Source organism: Mus caroli, unplaced genomic scaffold (assembly GCF_978045245.1).
Source record: "Mus caroli unplaced genomic scaffold, Mus_caroli_1 scaffold_20, whole genome shotgun sequence".
Taxonomy (NCBI): Eukaryota; Metazoa; Chordata; class Mammalia; order Rodentia; family Muridae; genus Mus; species Mus caroli.
In genome coordinates this window covers 42,332,590-42,350,370 of record NW_028227275.1, presented here as the reverse complement: position 1 = coordinate 42,350,370, position 17,781 = coordinate 42,332,590, and the positions used below count along the sequence as shown (strand labels likewise).

Genomic DNA, 17,781 nt, shown 5'->3' with positions numbered 1-17,781 from the left:
TATGGACTGGTACCCATCCTTGAACTATATTTTAGTGGTGAGAAACAAGGGATGTATTTAGAACCTTTTTAGGAATATGACTACGCAGACATCAAAGTCCATGGTTATGTGCTTATCCTGTTGAACGGGGCAGGCTATGTGTGGGTATTGTTGATTTTGTCTTTTTCATGCACTGTGAGGTGAATATTGATTGTAGAGCCTCATTTGATCTTTAAGAAATGGGGTCTTTTTTTTTTTTTTTTTAGAAAAGATAAGCTTGTTGAGAAACACTGTCCTAAATTGTAAGTGATCCTTTTAATCTAGAAACATCCTTCATTAGTGTATAGGGACAGGGTTTAGAATCAGTGAAGTCTGGGAAGACTTTGAGCTCTGACGCCCTCTTGTCCTTGCTGTGTCTCAGGTGGTGTGTATGTACCAGACACTGGGTAACCCACTCAGCAAGCTCACCACGCTAAACTGTATGCACTCTCACTTCATCCTGTGTGATGATGGGACGGTGGGCATGTATGGAAATGAAGAGAAGCTCAGGCGCAACCTGGAGAAGCATCTCTCAATGCAGAAGATACACACTTGTAAGTTGTGTCAGAGCTCAGCCTCTGGCTGCAGGCTTGCTAGTGAGCAAGGTGCCTCCTTATCATCTGTTCCGGGTGGACAGACCTAAGTGATCAACACCTTAGAGCATCCAGAGCAGCCAGTTAACACAGACGTAGTCAAAGATAAACGAAAGCAGGATATATGTTGATACAGATTGTTGGTGATGATAGCATAGAGGAAGTAATTTGGGTGGGTGGGGGCAGAGTAGTCAGAGGTTTCATTAGGAATGAAACCTTAGCAAAGCCTCCAAGAGAACGTAAGGCCAGATAGAGAAAGAGGGGGTGGGGGAGTTTTCATGTGTAAATGGGAATAATTAAAGAGAAATAAGGAGATGAACCTGAGAGGAATATGTATCTAAGCTTTGATTGTCAAGGAAGACTGAAATTTCATTCATGGGCTCAGTGACTTTAGTTAGGGAAGAGGTTAAAAATCAGAACTAAGGATAGAGTTAAAACCAGATAGGGCTTTAGAAATGAGGGCATAGAAAGCTAATGCCTTGTGATGTAGTCACACAACTGCCTTAAGAAAGTCATTTAGGGTTGGAGAGTCTATGTAGCAGACTGTAGGTAATCCCTTTGACAAGGTGCTTGTCAAACACTGATATGGTAGGGTGCTTGTCTACCACATATGAGGCTCTGTTCAAACCCAGCACTGCAAAGAGCCATCCTTACCTCCTCAAAGCAGCAGCAGCAACAGCAGCAGCAACAGCAGCAACAACAGCAGCAGCAACAGCAGCAGCAACAGCAGCAGCAACAGCAGCAGCAACAGCAGCAGCAACAGCAGCAAATGATCTTTGGTGTTATTTGTGGAGCAGGAGTACTAGGCAGGCAGAAAAGAGTTTCTGGAGAAATGGAGACCTTTTATTAAGACATCACTAAGTGGGCCCTTTGTTGTACTGAGCCACATCTTCCATAAAATATCTGTACCTTTCAGGGGGCTCAAGTTCTTTGTATCCTTTGAGTATTGACTGGAAAAAATAAGATCTTTTAGTTTTTGTTCTTGGTTCCTTTGAGGCAGCAGGAAATGTGAGGCAGAGACAACTCTGTCTTTACTGTCTGTGATCTTGGGCAATAGAGATAATGCCTGCTAAGCTTTTAAACATTTTAAGTGTAAGGCTTTGTACTGTTGCAAAAACTGAGAGAAATGCGTTCAATATTGTCTTGGTTTTTTCCCCCTGTTGCTGTCATGAAATCTGCTGATAACTGCAACTTCAGGAGCTTGCTCTCACTCTCAGTTCGAGAAGATGGTCTGTCATGGTGGGGTCGTCAAGGCAACAGCTGCTTGAATGCTTGAAGCAACTGGTTACATCGCATCCACAATCAGGAAGCAGAAAGACGTGAAGACATACTAGTGCTCACACTGCTTTCTCCACTTTATACAGTCCAGGATGCTCTTTCCAGAGAATAGTCCTGCTAATATTCATATCAATATCTTCCTATATCAATACATGCAATCAAGATAATCTCTCACAGGCAGGCCTAGAGGGCCATCTCCCAGATGATTCTAGATCCTTCCTGGTTGTCAACTCACACTGACCATGGTAGATGTGGTTAGAAGTGTTGGGTGCACAGTATTTCTTTAATCTTCAAGGTCTGTTTCTTTCTTCCTCCTCTCTCTTGGTACAGTTATATGGAAGTTCTTCTCTATTGATGTCTGATCTTCATACCTGGTGTGTCCATGGGGGATTACATATTTGTATTTAGTATTCATAAGATTTGACAGAATGAAGATATGTAACTATTGATAATTTAATTCTAAAAAAAAATCATCAAAGTATCTTTGAAATTGCTGGCAAGCCTTCCTTATTAGCAAAAAGTACTTCTAAAAAATGAAATAAAAGGATAAATGGAATGTAATGGCTCAAGTTAGAGTTGCTGTAGGAATCCCTGACCTCTGGACACTGGCCATGGAATGGGAGCAACGAATGGTAGTGTCAGTCATTGTCACGTCAAGGTAGGAAGCATAGGTTCAGGGCCCCTGCTGCTCCTGGTAACTTTACTGTGGTCTCCACAGAGGAAAGTATTGTTTGCCGAGATGACTATTAAGGAGCTGTAAACTCAGAGAACCGTGGCCTTTTTGATTATTACTGTCTTTTGGCAGTATTGTACTGTGTTTGTTTACCATCTTTTCTCCAAGCATATAAAGAATTAAACACGCAGATATATGTGGCTACATGGTTTACAGATTTTGACCATCTGTCTGTCTGTCTTCTGCTATGCTTTTTTCCCTTTTATGCATTACTCCCTCCATGAATTATTTCTATGAGAAAGGCTCTTTCATATAGCTCAGGCTGGACTCCTTTTCCCCCCAACTTTCTAGCCCCCCTTTTTTAGACATAGTATTTCTATTGACTATCTAGGGATCTCACATAATATACCCTGATCAGAAGTCACGGAGGAGAGGGAGGGGATGGATATAGGAGGACTGGGAGGTCTTCTTCATTCTTATTAGCAGGCAGCATCCAATAGCTCTCTTATGAGGCTTCCTAGCACTAGACATTTTAATTTTTAACAGGAGATAATAAATAAATTTAACTTTTAAAAACTGACACACAAAAATAAACTTGTATATATTATGAGGGTGCCATGAATGAACTGTATATTACTCAAAGCAGGTTAAACATCTCTCCTGTTTTTTTATGATGGACACATTCAAAATTCCCATGGGGCTCTGTGATATGTACCCAATATCATTGTTATCAGAGCTCATCACACTGCATAAATCCACTGGAATTTTTTCATTTCTTATCTAATTATAGCTTAGTACCTACTGATCAACCTTTAGCCTTCTCTGCCTTCTGCTTAAATATTATAGTAAGTTTTTTTTTTTAGAAAGCCATCATAAATATAGTTCGTTTTGAAAGAATTATCTATTGACTCAAATTAGCCCTAGCAGGAATAAAATTCTCTTTTTTCTCTTTCCCAAAATGCTTTTATTGATTCCCTTCCCCTCCTTGGTGATAAAATATTGCTTTCTGTAACACTCACAGAGCATGCATTAAAAGAAAAAAGAATTTTTACAATGTTGTTATAAAAATAACCATTACCATTTTCACATATAAACTTTAGAAGTTTTCTGCACATACACACACACACAGAGTCAAAGACAAACAGACACACACACACACACACACACACATCATTCATAGGCATAAAATTGATATCAATGTTTCTTTTGATAGTTTTTCTTTCTTTACTAAGTATAACATATTTTCCTGGCAATAGACATAGTTTAACACATATATAATTCCCATGCTATTATACAGGATATAAGAAATTCTCTTTAATTTTAATTCTAGGATTGGAGGTGTAGATCAATGCTTGTATCTAGCATGTGGAAAAGCCCTGAAATTGGTCTTCAGTACCCCTCAAAACCCTTATATATTTATATTGTCTCAAAATTAATGACATTTTTTAAAAATTTCATTACTTTTATACCATAATATATCACTTTACCCATTTCACTTAGCTTTTGTAAGATATTGTTAGAGGAGTCCTAAATCTACCTGTTGCTATACTCCCTGTATGCTCAATAGCATTTTAAAAATGGAGATAACAATGAAGTAGGATTGAATGGAAAAGGAATGAAAAATTATTACACCAGTTAATTAGACTGCATGCAATATTTGGGTAACTGCAACAGCCCGTCATATTTGTGGAGTGTGGGACTGGGAAGCACAATGGTGCCCACATGCTGCTATGGCATATGTAAAAGCTTGAAATCAAATCAACACACTAATATGCTCTACTTATTGACCTTGATATGTGTAAGCTGGGCTAGTTTATGTTTAGTGTTCTTAGGTTTTATGAGTACTGAGCCAGGGCATCACAATGAGGTAGAGGTGGTCCCCTCAACCTATTTACCCTGTTTCTGTCTCAGCTCAGTTTGCGATTCCAGGTGGGCTACACCCTAAAATCCTCTGGATACCCAACTTGGGATCAAATATCTTTCAACTACTTCTCTACTTTTCAAATCTCCCTCTTGCTTTGCAGAGGATGTACTTGGGTCAGAAGTCCAAGCAGCCTCTGGAAGTCAAGATCTTGGGTGGGGGGGTGTATTATGAACCTCAGGAAGTGGGTTGTGCGCAGAGACTTCTCTTGGAAGTCAGCCTGTTTAGACCCCTGTCTCAGTTAGGGATTTTGTTGCTGTGAAGATACACTATGAGTACAGCAACTCTCATAAATGAAAACATTTAATTGGGGCTGGCTTATAGCTTCAGAGGTTTGGCTCATTATCATCATGGAAGGAAACATGGCAGCAACAGGCAGACACAGTGCTGGAGAAGTCGTTGAAAGTTCTCCATCTAGATCAGCAGACTGCAGGCTGAGAGTGAGACACTAGGCATAACTTGAGCATGTGAAACAAAGCCCCAGTGACATACTTCCTCCAACGAGGCCAGGCTTCCTCCACAAGGCCACCCTTCCTAATAGCACCCCTATGAGCCTATGGGGACATTTTCATTCAAGCTAGCACAATCCCTATCTCTGAGGGTAGGGGATGGCAAGAGGAAGGCCACAGCATGACCCTGAAAACACTTTACCACAAGTAAAGTTCTCTGTTACTCAGGATAAATATAAAACTTTGTCAACCAGTTTTTCTCTGTTGAAATGTAGACTCAAATATGTAAATTTAAAAGTAACATTGATTAATGAATAACGTTAAATTTTAAATAAGGAAGATGATTAAAGTCAAGCTGAGCATGGCAGTTCATGCTTGTAATGAGTACTCAAGAGGTTAATGGATTATGAGTTTAGGGCCAACCTCAGCTATGTAGTTAAAACTTGTTTCAAAATACCAAAAAGTCAGTTTTTAACATTTCCCTAAATTGTCATCTTCTGCACTGTTGATGATTTATTGTCTACTCACCCAGAGATTTCCATTCACTTATAGAACATGCTGTTGATATAGGTATGGACATACATATATAGAAAATACATATTTATACATGGGACTTTGAAATTATAAATAGGATGTATTATAAATGTCATTTTCTAAGTTTTTCAATTTAGTAGCTTCTATAAAAGAATTCTTCACAGTTGCTGCAGCTTTTTTTTTTGTGTTCTTGCTTTGATAAGGTAATATCTAATTATGATAAGAAATTCAAACACTAAAAGATATACCATGCTGAAATAGAAAAGACATTGAAGGTTGCCCTTGCCACCATTAAAAGTTACTGAGCTGGCAAAGCCCAGTTGATTTGCTGAGAGGCAGAGACACTGGAATCTATTATATAGTTCTGCTTACTTTACTTTGAAATTCTTAAGACTTTGTAACAATGAAACATTAAAACGTTTTAAGGCCTTTTGAAAAAGTTATTGAAAGCTTTTATTAATCTTTTACCCAGAAGAAGTTCGAAGATGCCCTCAGCATAGCTACTACATTTTATCTGAAGTCCAAGTTTCTGATTTTGTGTTGATCTGATCAAGCAGAAAGATACAGCAACAGTTAAAGGATTTAAGTGTACAAATCAAGGTGGCTGGCTGACAGAGACAGGACAGCTTTGTAACAGTGTGATTCTATTTGCCATCTGAAACAGGCTCAAGACAAGGTGTGCCTGTGGTGGGGCTGGTGATGGAAGGAGGTCCCAATGTCATCCTCTGGGTATGGGAGACTGTCAAGAACAAGGAGCCAGTGGTGGTGTGCGAGGGGACAGGCAGAGCTGCTGACCTCTTGGCCTTCACTTACAAACATTTGGAGGATGGAGGGTGAGTTGTTGAGCCTTCTATTTTGAAAACACTGTGACTATTCCTTCTTCTTCTTTGGATTTTCAAACTGTGTGTTTTCCTGAGCTAGATACTGTCACAGTACAGGTTGAGACAGTCACTCCGCTTTCACTTGTGCATCAGACTCCTACCTGTAACCAGAGGAGTTGCAGTCTTTGTAGCTGAACAATGAACCACCATTTTAGGTGTTCAGACTGTTTGAGAGTATTATGCCGAAACTGAAAACTCACTGCTCTCTTAAATCCTATTAGTTTGAGTATAGTATCGTAGAGTGTATTACTCCAGGGGGTCCTGGAGATGACTACTCCTCACATTAAAATTTGTTCTTTTCTGCACCCCTCTGCCCCTGCCATGCATTTGTTTCTTGCTCTTGGGCTGTCTGGAGGTTGACCTTCCGAATAGGTGCCTGCCGTGAGTTTCTTTAAAAAGGCCACCTTCCAGAAATCACACATTTGTTTTCACATTAAAAAAATACACGGAATACCCATTTTGAACTTTGATGGATGTAATTCTGCACAATTTGACTCCTGAGTTTTGTAAACTTGGCTTCCTGTTGCTCCACCTTGCCTCTTGCCCTTCATGCTTTCAATGTCAGAGTCTATCTTGGACTCTTCTTTGGGTTGCATCAAGCTCTGCTGTTTATTTCTCTGCCAGGATTCTACGCCCTCAGGTGAAAGAAGAGCTCTTCTGTTTGATTCAGAACATGTTCAACTTTAGCCTTAGACAGTCTAAGCACCTTTTCCAAATTCTAATGGAGTGCATGGTGCACAAGGATTCTGTAAGTATGATGAGTTAATGACTTTTTTAAAAAAGGCTACCTTCCAGAAATCAACCCTTTGTTTTCACATTAAAAAAAAATACATGGAACACCTATTTTGAAATTTGATAGATGTGATTCTGCAGAATTTGTGCCTTGAGTTTTATAAACTTGGCTTCCTGTTGCTCCACTTTCGTTCTTGCTCTTCGTGCTTTAACTATCAGAGTCTATCTGGGACAAAACACTTAGAAAAACAGTATTTCAGAAGAGTTATCAAACATAGATACTTGCAAGAGTTGAAAGAGTAGTTCTATGTATTTAGTGAACTCATCTTCTGTTTTAGATGACCACATTATAGCATCTTGGGTGAGACTTGCAGGAGGGTACCCTGTGTACATTGGACACAGGCAAATTTGAGAATCAAGGGTGCAATAGCAAATGTAGTTCAGCTGAGTGTGGTGGCATACACCTTTATTTCCAGTACATGCTGAGGCAGAGGCAGAGGCAGAGGCAGAGGCAGAGGCAGAGGCAGAGGCAGAGGCAGAGGCAGAGGCAGAGGCAGAGGCAGAGGCAGAGGCAGAGGCAGAGGCAGAGGCAGAGGCAGAGGCAGAGGCAGAGGCAGAGGCAGAGGCAGAGGCAGAGGCAGAGGCAGAGGCAGAGGCAGAGGCAGAGGCAGAGGCAGAGGCGCAGAGAGGCAGAGAGGCAGAGAGGTAGAGAGGCAGAGAGGTAGAGAGGCAGAGATGCAGAGAGACAGAGAGGCAGAGAGGCAGAGAGAGAGAGAGGCAGAGAGGCAGAGAGGCAGAGAGGCAGAGAGGCAGAGAGAGGCAGAGAGAGGCAGAGAGAGAGGCAGAGAGAGAGGCAGAGAGGCAGAGAGGCAGAGAGGCAGAGAGGCAGAGAGGCAGAGAGAGAGAGGCAGAGAGGCAGAGAGGCAGAGAGACAGAGAGGCAGAGAGGCAGAGAGAGAGAAAGAGAGGCAGAGAGGGGCAGAGAGAGGCAGAGAGAGGCAGAGAGGCAGAGAGAGGCAGAGAGGCAGAGAGAGGCAGAGAGGCAGAGAGATAGAGGCAGAGTCAGAGAGGCAGAGAGGCAGAGAGAGGCAGAGAGGCAGAGACAGAGGCAGAGAGAGAGAGGCAGAGGCAGAGAGGCAGAGAGGCAGAGAGGCAGAGAGGCAGAGGAGGCAGGAGGCAGGAGGCAGGAGGCAGGAGACAGAGGCAGAGACAGAGGCAGAGGCAGAGGCAGGAGGCAGGAGGCAGGAGGCAGAAGGCAGGAGGCAGGAGGCAGAGGCAGGAGGCAGGCAGGAGGGGGGAGGCAGAGGCAGGAGGCAGGAGGCAGGAGGCAGGAGGCAGGAGGCAGGAGGCAGGAGGCAGGAGGCAGGAGGCAGGAGGCAGAGGCAGGAGGCAGGAGGCAGGAGGCAGGAGGCAGGAGGCAGGAGGCAGGAGGCAGGAGGCAGGAGGCAGGAGGCAGGAGGCAGAGGCAGGAGGCAGGAGGCAGGAGGCAGGAGGCAGGAGGCAGGAGGCAGGAGGCAAGAGGCAGAGGCAGAGGCAGGAGGGGCAGAGACTGTTGATCTTTGTGAGTTTGAGGCCAGCCTGGTTTATGTGATGGGTTCCAGCCTAGGTAGAGACCCTACCTTAGGCAAGGCAAGGCAAGGCAAGGCAAGGAGGCAGGAGGCAGGAGGCAGGAGGCAGGAGGCAGGAGGCAGGAGGCAGGAGGCAGGAGGCAGGAGGCAGGAGGCAGGAGGCAGGAGGCAGGAGGCAGGAGGCAGGAGGCAGGAGGCAGGAGGCAGGAGGCAGGAGGCAGAAGGCAGAAGGCAGGAGGCAGAGGCAGGAGGGGCAGAGACTGTTGATCTTTGTGAGTTTGAGGCCAGCCTGGTTTATGTGATGGGTTCCAGCCTAGGTAGAGACCCTACCTTGGCAAGGCAAGGCAAGGCAAGGCAAGGCAAGGCAAGGCAAGGCAAGGCAAGGCAAGGCAAGGCAAGGCAAGGCAAGGCAAGGCAAGGCAAGGCAAGGCAAGGCAAGGCAAGGCAAGGCAAGGCAAGGCAAGGCAAGGCAAGGCAAGGCAAGGCAAGGCAAGGCAAGGCAAGGCAAGGCAAGGCAAGGCAAGGCAAGGCAAGGCAAGGCAAGGCAAGGCAAGGCAAGGCAAGGCAAGGCAAGGCAAGGCAAGGCAAGGCAAGGCAAGGCAAGGCAAGGCAAGGCAAGGCAAGGCAAGGCAAGGCAAGGCAAGGCAAGGCAAGGCAAGGCAAGGCAAGGCAAGGCAAGGCAAGGCAAGGCAAGGCAAGGCAAGGCAAGGCAAGGCAAGGCAAGGCAAGGCAAGGCAAGGCAAGGCAAGGCAAGGCAAGGCAAGGCAAGGCAAGGCAAGGCAAGGCAAGGCAAGGCAAGGCAAGGCAAGGCAAGGCAAGGCAAGGCAAGGCAAGGCAAGGCAAGGCAAGGCAAGGCAAGGCAAGGCAAGGCAAGGCAAGGCAAGGCAAGGCAAGGCAAGGCAAGGCAAGGCAAGGCAAGGCAAGGCAAGGCAAGGCAAGGCAAGGCAAGGCAAGGCAAGGCAAGGCAAGGCAAGGCAAGGCAAGGCAAGGCAAGGCAAGGCAAGGCAAGGCAAGGCAAGGCAAGGCAAGGCAAGGCAAGGCAAGGCAAGGCAAGGCAAGGCAAGGCAAGGCAAGGCAAGGCAAGGCAAGGCAAGGCAAGGCAAGGCAAGGCAAGGCAAGGCAAGGCAAGGCAAGGCAAGGCAAGGCAAGGCAAGGCAAGGCAAGGCAAGGCAAGGCAAGGCAAGGCAAGGCAAGGCAAGGCAAGGCAAGGCAAGGCAAGGCAAGGCAAGGCAAGGCAAGGCAAGGCAAGGCAAGGCAAGGCAAGGCAAGGCAAGGCAAGGCAAGGCAAGGCAAGGCAAGGCAAGGCAAGGCAAGGCAAGGCAAGGCAAGGCAAGGCAAGGCAAGGCAAGGCAAGGCAAGGCAAGGCAAGGCAAGGCAAGGCAAGGCAAGGCAAGGCAAGGCAAGGCAAGGCAAGGCAAGGCAAGGCAAGGCAAGGCAAGGCAAGGCAAGGCAAGGCAAGGCAAGGCAAGGCAAGGCAAGGCAAGGCAAGGCAAGGCAAGGCAAGGCAAGGCAAGGCAAGGCAAGGCAAGGCAAGGCAAGGCAAGGCAAGGCAAGGCAAGGCAAGGCAAGGCAAGGCAAGGCAAGGCAAGGCAAGGCAAGGCAAGGCAAGGCAAGGCAAGGCAAGGCAAGGCAAGGCAAGGCAAGGCAAGGCAAGGCAAGGCAAGGCAAGGCAAGGCAAGGCAAGGCAAGGCAAGGCAAGGCAAGGCAAGGCAAGGCAAGGCAAGGCAAGGCAAGGCAAGGCAAGGCAAGGCAAGGCAAGGCAAGGCAAGGCAAGGCAAGGCAAGGCAAGGCAAGGCAAGGCAAGGCAAGGCAAGGCAAGGCAAGGCAAGGCAAGGCAAGGCAAGGCAAGGCAAGGCAAGGCAAGGCAAGGCAAGGCAAGGCAAGGCAAGGCAAGGCAAGGCAAGGCAAGGCAAGGCAAGGCAAGGCAAGGCAAGGCAAGGCAAGGCAAGGCAAGGCAAGGCAAGGCAAGGCAAGGCAAGGCAAGGCAAGGCAAGGCAAGGCAAGGCAAGGCAAGGCAAGGCAAGGCAAGGCAAGGCAAGGCAAGGCAAGGCAAGGCAAGGCAAGGCAAGGCAAGGCAAGGCAAGGCAAGGCAAGGCAAGGCAAGGCAAGGCAAGGCAAGGCAAGGCAAGGCAAGGCAAGGCAAGGCAAGGCAAGGCAAGGCAAGGCAAGGCAAGGCAAGGCAAGGCAAGGCAAGGCAAGGCAAGGCAAGGCAAGGCAAGGCAAGGCAAGGCAAGGCAAGGCAAGGCAAGGCAAGGCAAGGCAAGGCAAGGCAAGGCAAGGCAAGGCAAGGCAAGGCAAGGCAAGGCAAGGCAAGGCAAGGCAAGGCAAGGCAAGGCAAGGCAAGGCAAGGCAAGGCAAGGCAAGGCAAGGCAAGGCAAGGCAAGGCAAGGCAAGGCAAGGCAAGGCAAGGCAAGGCAAGGCAAGGCAAGGCAAGGCAAGGCAAGGCAAGGCAAGGCAAGGCAAGGCAAGGCAAGGCAAGGCAAGGCAAGGCAAGGCAAGGCAAGGCAAGGCAAGGCAAGGCAAGGCAAGGCAAGGCAAGGCAAGGCAAGGCAAGGCAAGGCAAGGCAAGGCAAGGCAAGGCAAGGCAAGGCAAGGCAAGGCAAGGCAAGGCAAGGCAAGGCAAGGCAAGGCAAGGCAAGGCAAGGCAAGGCAAGGCAAGGCAAGGCAAGGCAAGGCAAGGCAAGGCAAGGCAAGGCAAGGCAAGGCAAGGCAAGGCAAGGCAAGGCAAGGCAAGGCAAGGCAAGGCAAGGCAAGGCAAGGCAAGGCAAGGCAAGGCAAGGCAAGGCAAGGCAAGGCAAGGCAAGGCAAGGCAAGGCAAGGCAAGGCAAGGCAAGGCAAGGCAAGGCAAGGCAAGGCAAGGCAAGGCAAGGCAAGGCAAGGCAAGGCAAGGCAAGGCAAGGCAAGGCAAGGCAAGGCAAGGCAAGGCAAGGCAAGGCAAGGCAAGGCAAGGCAAGGCAAGGCAAGGCAAGGCAAGGCAAGGCAAGGCAAGGCAAGGCAAGGCAAGGCAAGGCAAGGCAAGGCAAGGCAAGGCAAGGCAAGGCAAGGCAAGGCAAGGCAAGGCAAGGCAAGGCAAGGCAAGGCAAGGCAAGGCAAGGCAAGGCAAGGCAAGGCAAGGCAAGGCAAGGCAAGGCAAGGCAAGGCAAGGCAAGGCAAGGCAAGGCAAGGCAAGGCAAGGCAAGGCAAGGCAAGGCAAGGCAAGGCAAGGCAAGGCAAGGCAAGGCAAGGCAAGGCAAGGCAAGGCAAGGCAAGGCAAGGCAAGGCAAGGCAAGGCAAGGCAAGGCAAGGCAAGGCAAGGCAAGGCAAGGCAAGGCAAGGCAAGGCAAGGCAAGGCAAGGCAAGGCAAGGCAAGGCAAGGCAAGGCAAGGCAAGGCAAGGCAAGGCAAGGCAAGGCAAGGCAAGGCAAGGCAAGGCAAGGCAAGGCAAGGCAAGGCAAGGCAAGGCAAGGCAAGGCAAGGCAAGGCAAGGCAAGGCAAGGCAAGGCAAGGCAAGGCAAGGCAAGGCAAGGCAAGGCAAGGCAAGGCAAGGCAAGGCAAGGCAAGGCAAGGCAAGGCAAGGCAAGGCAAGGCAAGGCAAGGCAAGGCAAGGCAAGGCAAGGCAAGGCAAGGCAAGGCAAGGCAAGGCAAGGCAAGGCAAGGCAAGGCAAGGCAAGGCAAGGCAAGGCAAGGCAAGGCAAGGCAAGGCAAGGCAAGGCAAGGCAAGGCAAGGCAAGGCAAGGCAAGGCAAGGCAAGGCAAGGCAAGGCAAGGCAAGGCAAGGCAAGGCAAGGCAAGGCAAGGCAAGGCAAGGCAAGGCAAGGCAAGGCAAGGCAAGGCAAGGCAAGGCAAGGCAAGGCAAGGCAAGGCAAGGCAAGGCAAGGCAAGGCAAGGCAAGGCAAGGCAAGGCAAGGCAAGGCAAGGCAAGGCAAGGCAAGGCAAGGCAAGGCAAGGCAAGGCAAGGCAAGGCAAGGCAAGGCAAGGCAAGGCAAGGCAAGGCAAGGCAAGGCAAGGCAAGGCAAGGCAAGGCAAGGCAAGGCAAGGCAAGGCAAGGCAAGGCAAGGCAAGGCAAGGCAAGGCAAGGCAAGGCAAGGCAAGGCAAGGCAAGGCAAGGCAAGGCAAGGCAAGGCAAGGCAAGGCAAGGCAAGGCAAGGCAAGGCAAGGCAAGGCAAGGCAAGGCAAGGCAAGGCAAGGCAAGGCAAGGCAAGGCAAGGCAAGGCAAGGCAAGGCAAGGCAAGGCAAGGCAAGGCAAGGCAAGGCAAGGCAAGGCAAGGCAAGGCAAGGCAAGGCAAGGCAAGGCAAGGCAAGGCAAGGCAAGGCAAGGCAAGGCAAGGCAAGGCAAGGCAAGGCAAGGCAAGGCAAGGCAAGGCAAGGCAAGGCAAGGCAAGGCAAGGCAAGGCAAGGCAAGGCAAGGCAAGGCAAGGCAAGGCAAGGCAAGGCAAGGCAAGGCAAGGCAAGGCAAGGCAAGGCAAGGCAAGGCAAGGCAAGGCAAGGCAAGGCAAGGCAAGGCAAGGCAAGGCAAGGCAAGGCAAGGCAAGGCAAGGCAAGGCAAGGCAAGGCAAGGCAAGGCAAGGCAAGGCAAGGCAAGGCAAGGCAAGGCAAGGCAAGGCAAGGCAAGGCAAGGCAAGGCAAGGCAAGGCAAGGCAAGGCAAGGCAAGGCAAGGCAAGGCAAGGCAAGGCAAGGCAAGGCAAGGCAAGGCAAGGCAAGGCAAGGCAAGGCAAGGCAAGGCAAGGCAAGGCAAGGCAAGGCAAGGCAAGGCAAGGCAAGGCAAGGCAAGGCAAGGCAAGGCAAGGCAAGGCAAGGCAAGGCAAGGCAAGGCAAGGCAAGGCAAGGCAAGGCAAGGCAAGGCAAGGCAAGGCAAGGCAAGGCAAGGCAAGGCAAGGCAAGGCAAGGCAAGGCAAGGCAAGGCAAGGCAAGGCAAGGCAAGGCAAGGCAAGGCAAGGCAAGGCAAGGCAAGGCAAGGCAAGGCAAGGCAAGGCAAGGCAAGGCAAGGCAAGGCAAGGCAAGGCAAGGCAAGGCAAGGCAAGGCAAGGCAAGGCAAGGCAAGGCAAGGCAAGGCAAGGCAAGGCAAGGCAAGGCAAGGCAAGGCAAGGCAAGGCAAGGCAAGGCAAGGCAAGGCAAGGCAAGGCAAGGCAAGGCAAGGCAAGGCAAGGCAAGGCAAGGCAAGGCAAGGCAAGGCAAGGCAAGGCAAGGCAAGGCAAGGCAAGGCAAGGCAAGGCAAGGCAAGGCAAGGCAAGGCAAGGCAAGGCAAGGCAAGGCAAGGCAAGGCAAGGCAAGGCAAGGCAAGGCAAGGCAAGGCAAGGCAAGGCAAGGCAAGGCAAGGCAAGGCAAGGCAAGGCAAGGCAAGGCAAGGCAAGGCAAGGCAAGGCAAGGCAAGGCAAGGCAAGGCAAGGCAAGGCAAGGCAAGGCAAGGCAAGGCAAGGCAAGGCAAGGCAAGGCAAGGCAAGGCAAGGCAAGGCAAGGCAAGGCAAGGCAAGGCAAGGCAAGGCAAGGCAAGGCAAGGCAAGGCAAGGCAAGGCAAGGCAAGGCAAGGCAAGGCAAGGCAAGGCAAGGCAAGGCAAGGCAAGGCAAGGCAAGGCAAGGCAAGGCAAGGCAAGGCAAGGCAAGGCAAGGCAAGGCAAGGCAAGGCAAGGCAAGGCAAGGCAAGGCAAGGCAAGGCAAGGCAAGGCAAGGCAAGGCAAGGCAAGGCAAGGCAAGGCAAGGCAAGGCAAGGCAAGGCAAGGCAAGGCAAGGCAAGGCAAGGCAAGGCAAGGCAAGGCAAGGCAAGGCAAGGCAAGGCAAGGCAAGGCAAGGCAAGGCAAGGCAAGGCAAGGCAAGGCAAGGCAAGGCAAGGCAAGGCAAGGCAAGGCAAGGCAAGGCAAGGCAAGGCAAGGCAAGGCAAGGCAAGGCAAGGCAAGGCAAGGCAAGGCAAGGCAAGGCAAGGCAAGGCAAGGCAAGGCAAGGCAAGGCAAGGCAAGGCAAGGCAAGGCAAGGCAAGGCAAGGCAAGGCAAGGCAAGGCAAGGCAAGGCAAGGCAAGGCAAGGCAAGGCAAGGCAAGGCAAGGCAAGGCAAGGCAAGGCAAGGCAAGGCAAGGCAAGGCAAGGCAAGGCAAGGCAAGGCAAGGCAAGGCAAGGCAAGGCAAGGCAAGGCAAGGCAAGGCAAGGCAAGGCAAGGCAAGGCAAGGCAAGGCAAGGCAAGGCAAGGCAAGGCAAGGCAAGGCAAGGCAAGGCAAGGCAAGGCAAGGCAAGGCAAGGCAAGGCAAGGCAAGGCAAGGCAAGGCAAGGCAAGGCAAGGCAAGGCAAGGCAAGGCAAGGCAAGGCAAGGCAAGGCAAGGCAAGGCAAGGCAAGGCAAGGCAAGGCAAGGCAAGGCAAGGCAAGGCAAGGCAAGGCAAGGCAAGGCAAGGCAAGGCAAGGCAAGGCAAGGCAAGGCAAGGCAAGGCAAGGCAAGGCAAGGCAAGGCAAGGCAAGGCAAGGCAAGGCAAGGCAAGGCAAGGCAAGGCAAGGCAAGGCAAGGCAAGGCAAGGCAAGGCAAGGCAAGGCAAGGCAAGGCAAGGCAAGGCAAGGCAAGGCAAGGCAAGGCAAGGCAAGGCAAGGCAAGGCAAGGCAAGGCAAGGCAAGGCAAGGCAAGGCAAGGCAAGGCAAGGCAAGGCAAGGCAAGGCAAGGCAAGGCAAGGCAAGGCAAGGCAAGGCAAGGCAAGGCAAGGCAAGGCAAGGCAAGGCAAGGCAAGGCAAGGCAAGGCAAGGCAAGGCAAGGCAAGGCAAGGCAAGGCAAGGCAAGGCAAGGCAAGGCAAGGCAAGGCAAGGCAAGGCAAGGCAAGGCAAGGCAAGGCAAGGCAAGGCAAGGCAAGGCAAGGCAAGGCAAGGCAAGGCAAGGCAAGGCAAGGCAAGGCAAGGCAAGGCAAGGCAAGGCAAGGCAAGGCAAGGCAAGGCAAGGCAAGGCAAGGCAAGGCAAGGCAAGGCAAGGCAAGGCAAGGCAAGGCAAGGCAAGGCAAGGCAAGGCAAGGCAAGGCAAGGCAAGGCAAGGCAAGGCAAGGCAAGGCAAGGCAAGGCAAGGCAAGGCAAGGCAAGGCAAGGCAAGGCAAGGCAAGGCAAGGCAAGGCAAGGCAAGGCAAGGCAAGGCAAGGCAAGGCAAGGCAAGGCAAGGCAAGGCAAGGCAAGGCAAGGCAAGGCAAGGCAAGGCAAGGCAAGGCAAGGCAAGGCAAGGCAAGGCAAGGCAAGGCAAGGCAAGGCAAGGCAAGGCAAGGCAAGGCAAGGCAAGGCAAGGCAAGGCAAGGCAAGGCAAGGCAAGGCAAGGCAAGGCAAGGCAAGGCAAGGCAAGGCAAGGCAAGGCAAGGCAAGGCAAGGCAAGGCAAGGCAAGGCAAGGCAAGGCAAGGCAAGGCAAGGCAAGGCAAGGCAAGGCAAGGCAAGGCAAGGCAAGGCAAGGCAAGGCAAGGCAAGGCAAGGCAAGGCAAGGCAAGGCAAGGCAAGGCAAGGCAAGGCAAGGCAAGGCAAGGCAAGGCAAGGCAAGGCAAGGCAAGGCAAGGCAAGGCAAGGCAAGGCAAGGCAAGGCAAGGCAAGGCAAGGCAAGGCAAGGCAAGGCAAGGCAAGGCAAGGCAAGGCAAGGCAAGGCAAGGCAAGGCAAGGCAAGGCAAGGCAAGGCAAGGCAAGGCAAGGCAAGGCAAGGCAAGGCAAGGCAAGGCAAGGCAAGGCAAGGCAAGGCAAGGCAAGGCAAGGCAAGGCAAGGCAAGGCAAGGCAAGGCAAGGCAAGGCAAGGCAAGGCAAGGCAAGGCAAGGCAAGGCAAGGCAAGGCAAGGCAAGGCAAGGCAAGGCAAGGCAAGGCAAGGCAAGGCAAGGCAAGGCAAGGCAAGGCAAGGCAAGGCAAGGCAAGGCAAGGCAAGGCAAGGCAAGGCAAGGCAAGGCAAGGCAAGGCAAGGCAAGGCAAGGCAAGGCAAGGCAAGGCAAGGCAAGGCAAGGCAAGGCAAGGCAAGGCAAGGCAAGGCAAGGCAAGGCAAGGCAAAAGGGGCTATGACTATAATGAAGACTCAGGAAAACTTCTGTATGATTCAGGGAACTGATCCCAAAATTTGTATTGGTGACTACTAGGATGATGGAAAACAGAACATTAGAGTAAATGCAGATTTATTGTCATTTGTAGCAGTCTATCAAGAAATGGAAGGCTTAGCAAAATCACAAAGGCATTGTGTTGGTGCTGAAGCTTCTGACCTTACAAAATCAATGGAGCAAGTGTAAGCCCGGCAAGAATGACCACGACAAACCCATTGACATCTTCAGTAACCACAGCCCTGTTTATAAGTAGCCATATGCTTTCAAATTCACTATTTCATCTGAAATTGCCCAGGACAGAGTTCAATATGACAATGGCTGCTCAATTCCATTTTTGAAATTATGCACCTAAAGGCTAAACAATTTATGTGATTTGTCCAATTACCCAGTTAAGAAATGGCAGGCGTTATCTTAAAGTGCTTACTTCTTCCTGTCATTTGTGTAATATAATTACTGAACAGTGAACAGAAAGATCCAGGGAGGCTAGAGAAGAAAACTGGGGTGCTCACATGACAGCAGTTGGGCTCTGTGGAGTTGGTGGTTGGAGATTTTGCTTATGCACACAGTAGCACTCTGGTTAAAAGGATGCAACATGTATGTATGTGTGTATGTATGTATGTATGTATGTATGTATGTATGTATGTATGCATAGTTTTAAAATAGGGCTTTGAGTAGGTTTTTTTAGTTGTGTCTTTTTATTTCCAGAATCTTTGCCATTTTGTGGACATGTAACTTCTATTTAGTGGCTTTAAGATACATTGTGAGACTAGGCTGGGGCCTAGCAAACACATAAGTGGATGCTCACAGTCAGCTATTGGATGGATCACAGGGCCCCCAATGGAGGAGCTAGAGAAAGTATCCAAGGAGCTAGGGAGATCTGCAACCCTGTAGGTGGAACAACTTTAAGAACTAACCAGTACCCCGGAGTTCTTGACTCTAGCTGCATATGTATCAAAGGATGGCCTAGTCGGCCATCACTGGAAAGAGAGGCCCATTGGACATGCAAACTTTATATGCCCCAGTACAGGGGAACGCCAGGGCCAAAAAATGGGAATGGGTGGGTAGGGGAGTCGGGGGGAGGGTATGGGGGGACTTTTGGGATAGCATTGGAAAAATAATTGAGGAAAATATGTAATAAAA

The 17,781-nt window shown here is 50.3% G+C and overlaps 1 protein-coding gene across 1 annotated transcript in view; it reads left to right on the top strand.

Moving 5' to 3' along the window:
• The window catches only part of Trpm6 (transient receptor potential cation channel subfamily M member 6), a 178,923-nt gene that overhangs the window by 46,363 nt on the left and 114,779 nt on the right, over positions 1–17,781 (top strand). Inside the window, exons 7-9 of the mRNA XM_021151275.3 lie at positions 401–572; positions 6,131–6,299; positions 6,972–7,095. Coding sequence (XP_021006934.1) covers positions 401–572; positions 6,131–6,299; positions 6,972–7,095 — 465 coding nt within the window. The remainder of the gene's footprint in view (positions 1–400; positions 573–6,130; positions 6,300–6,971; positions 7,096–17,781) is intronic.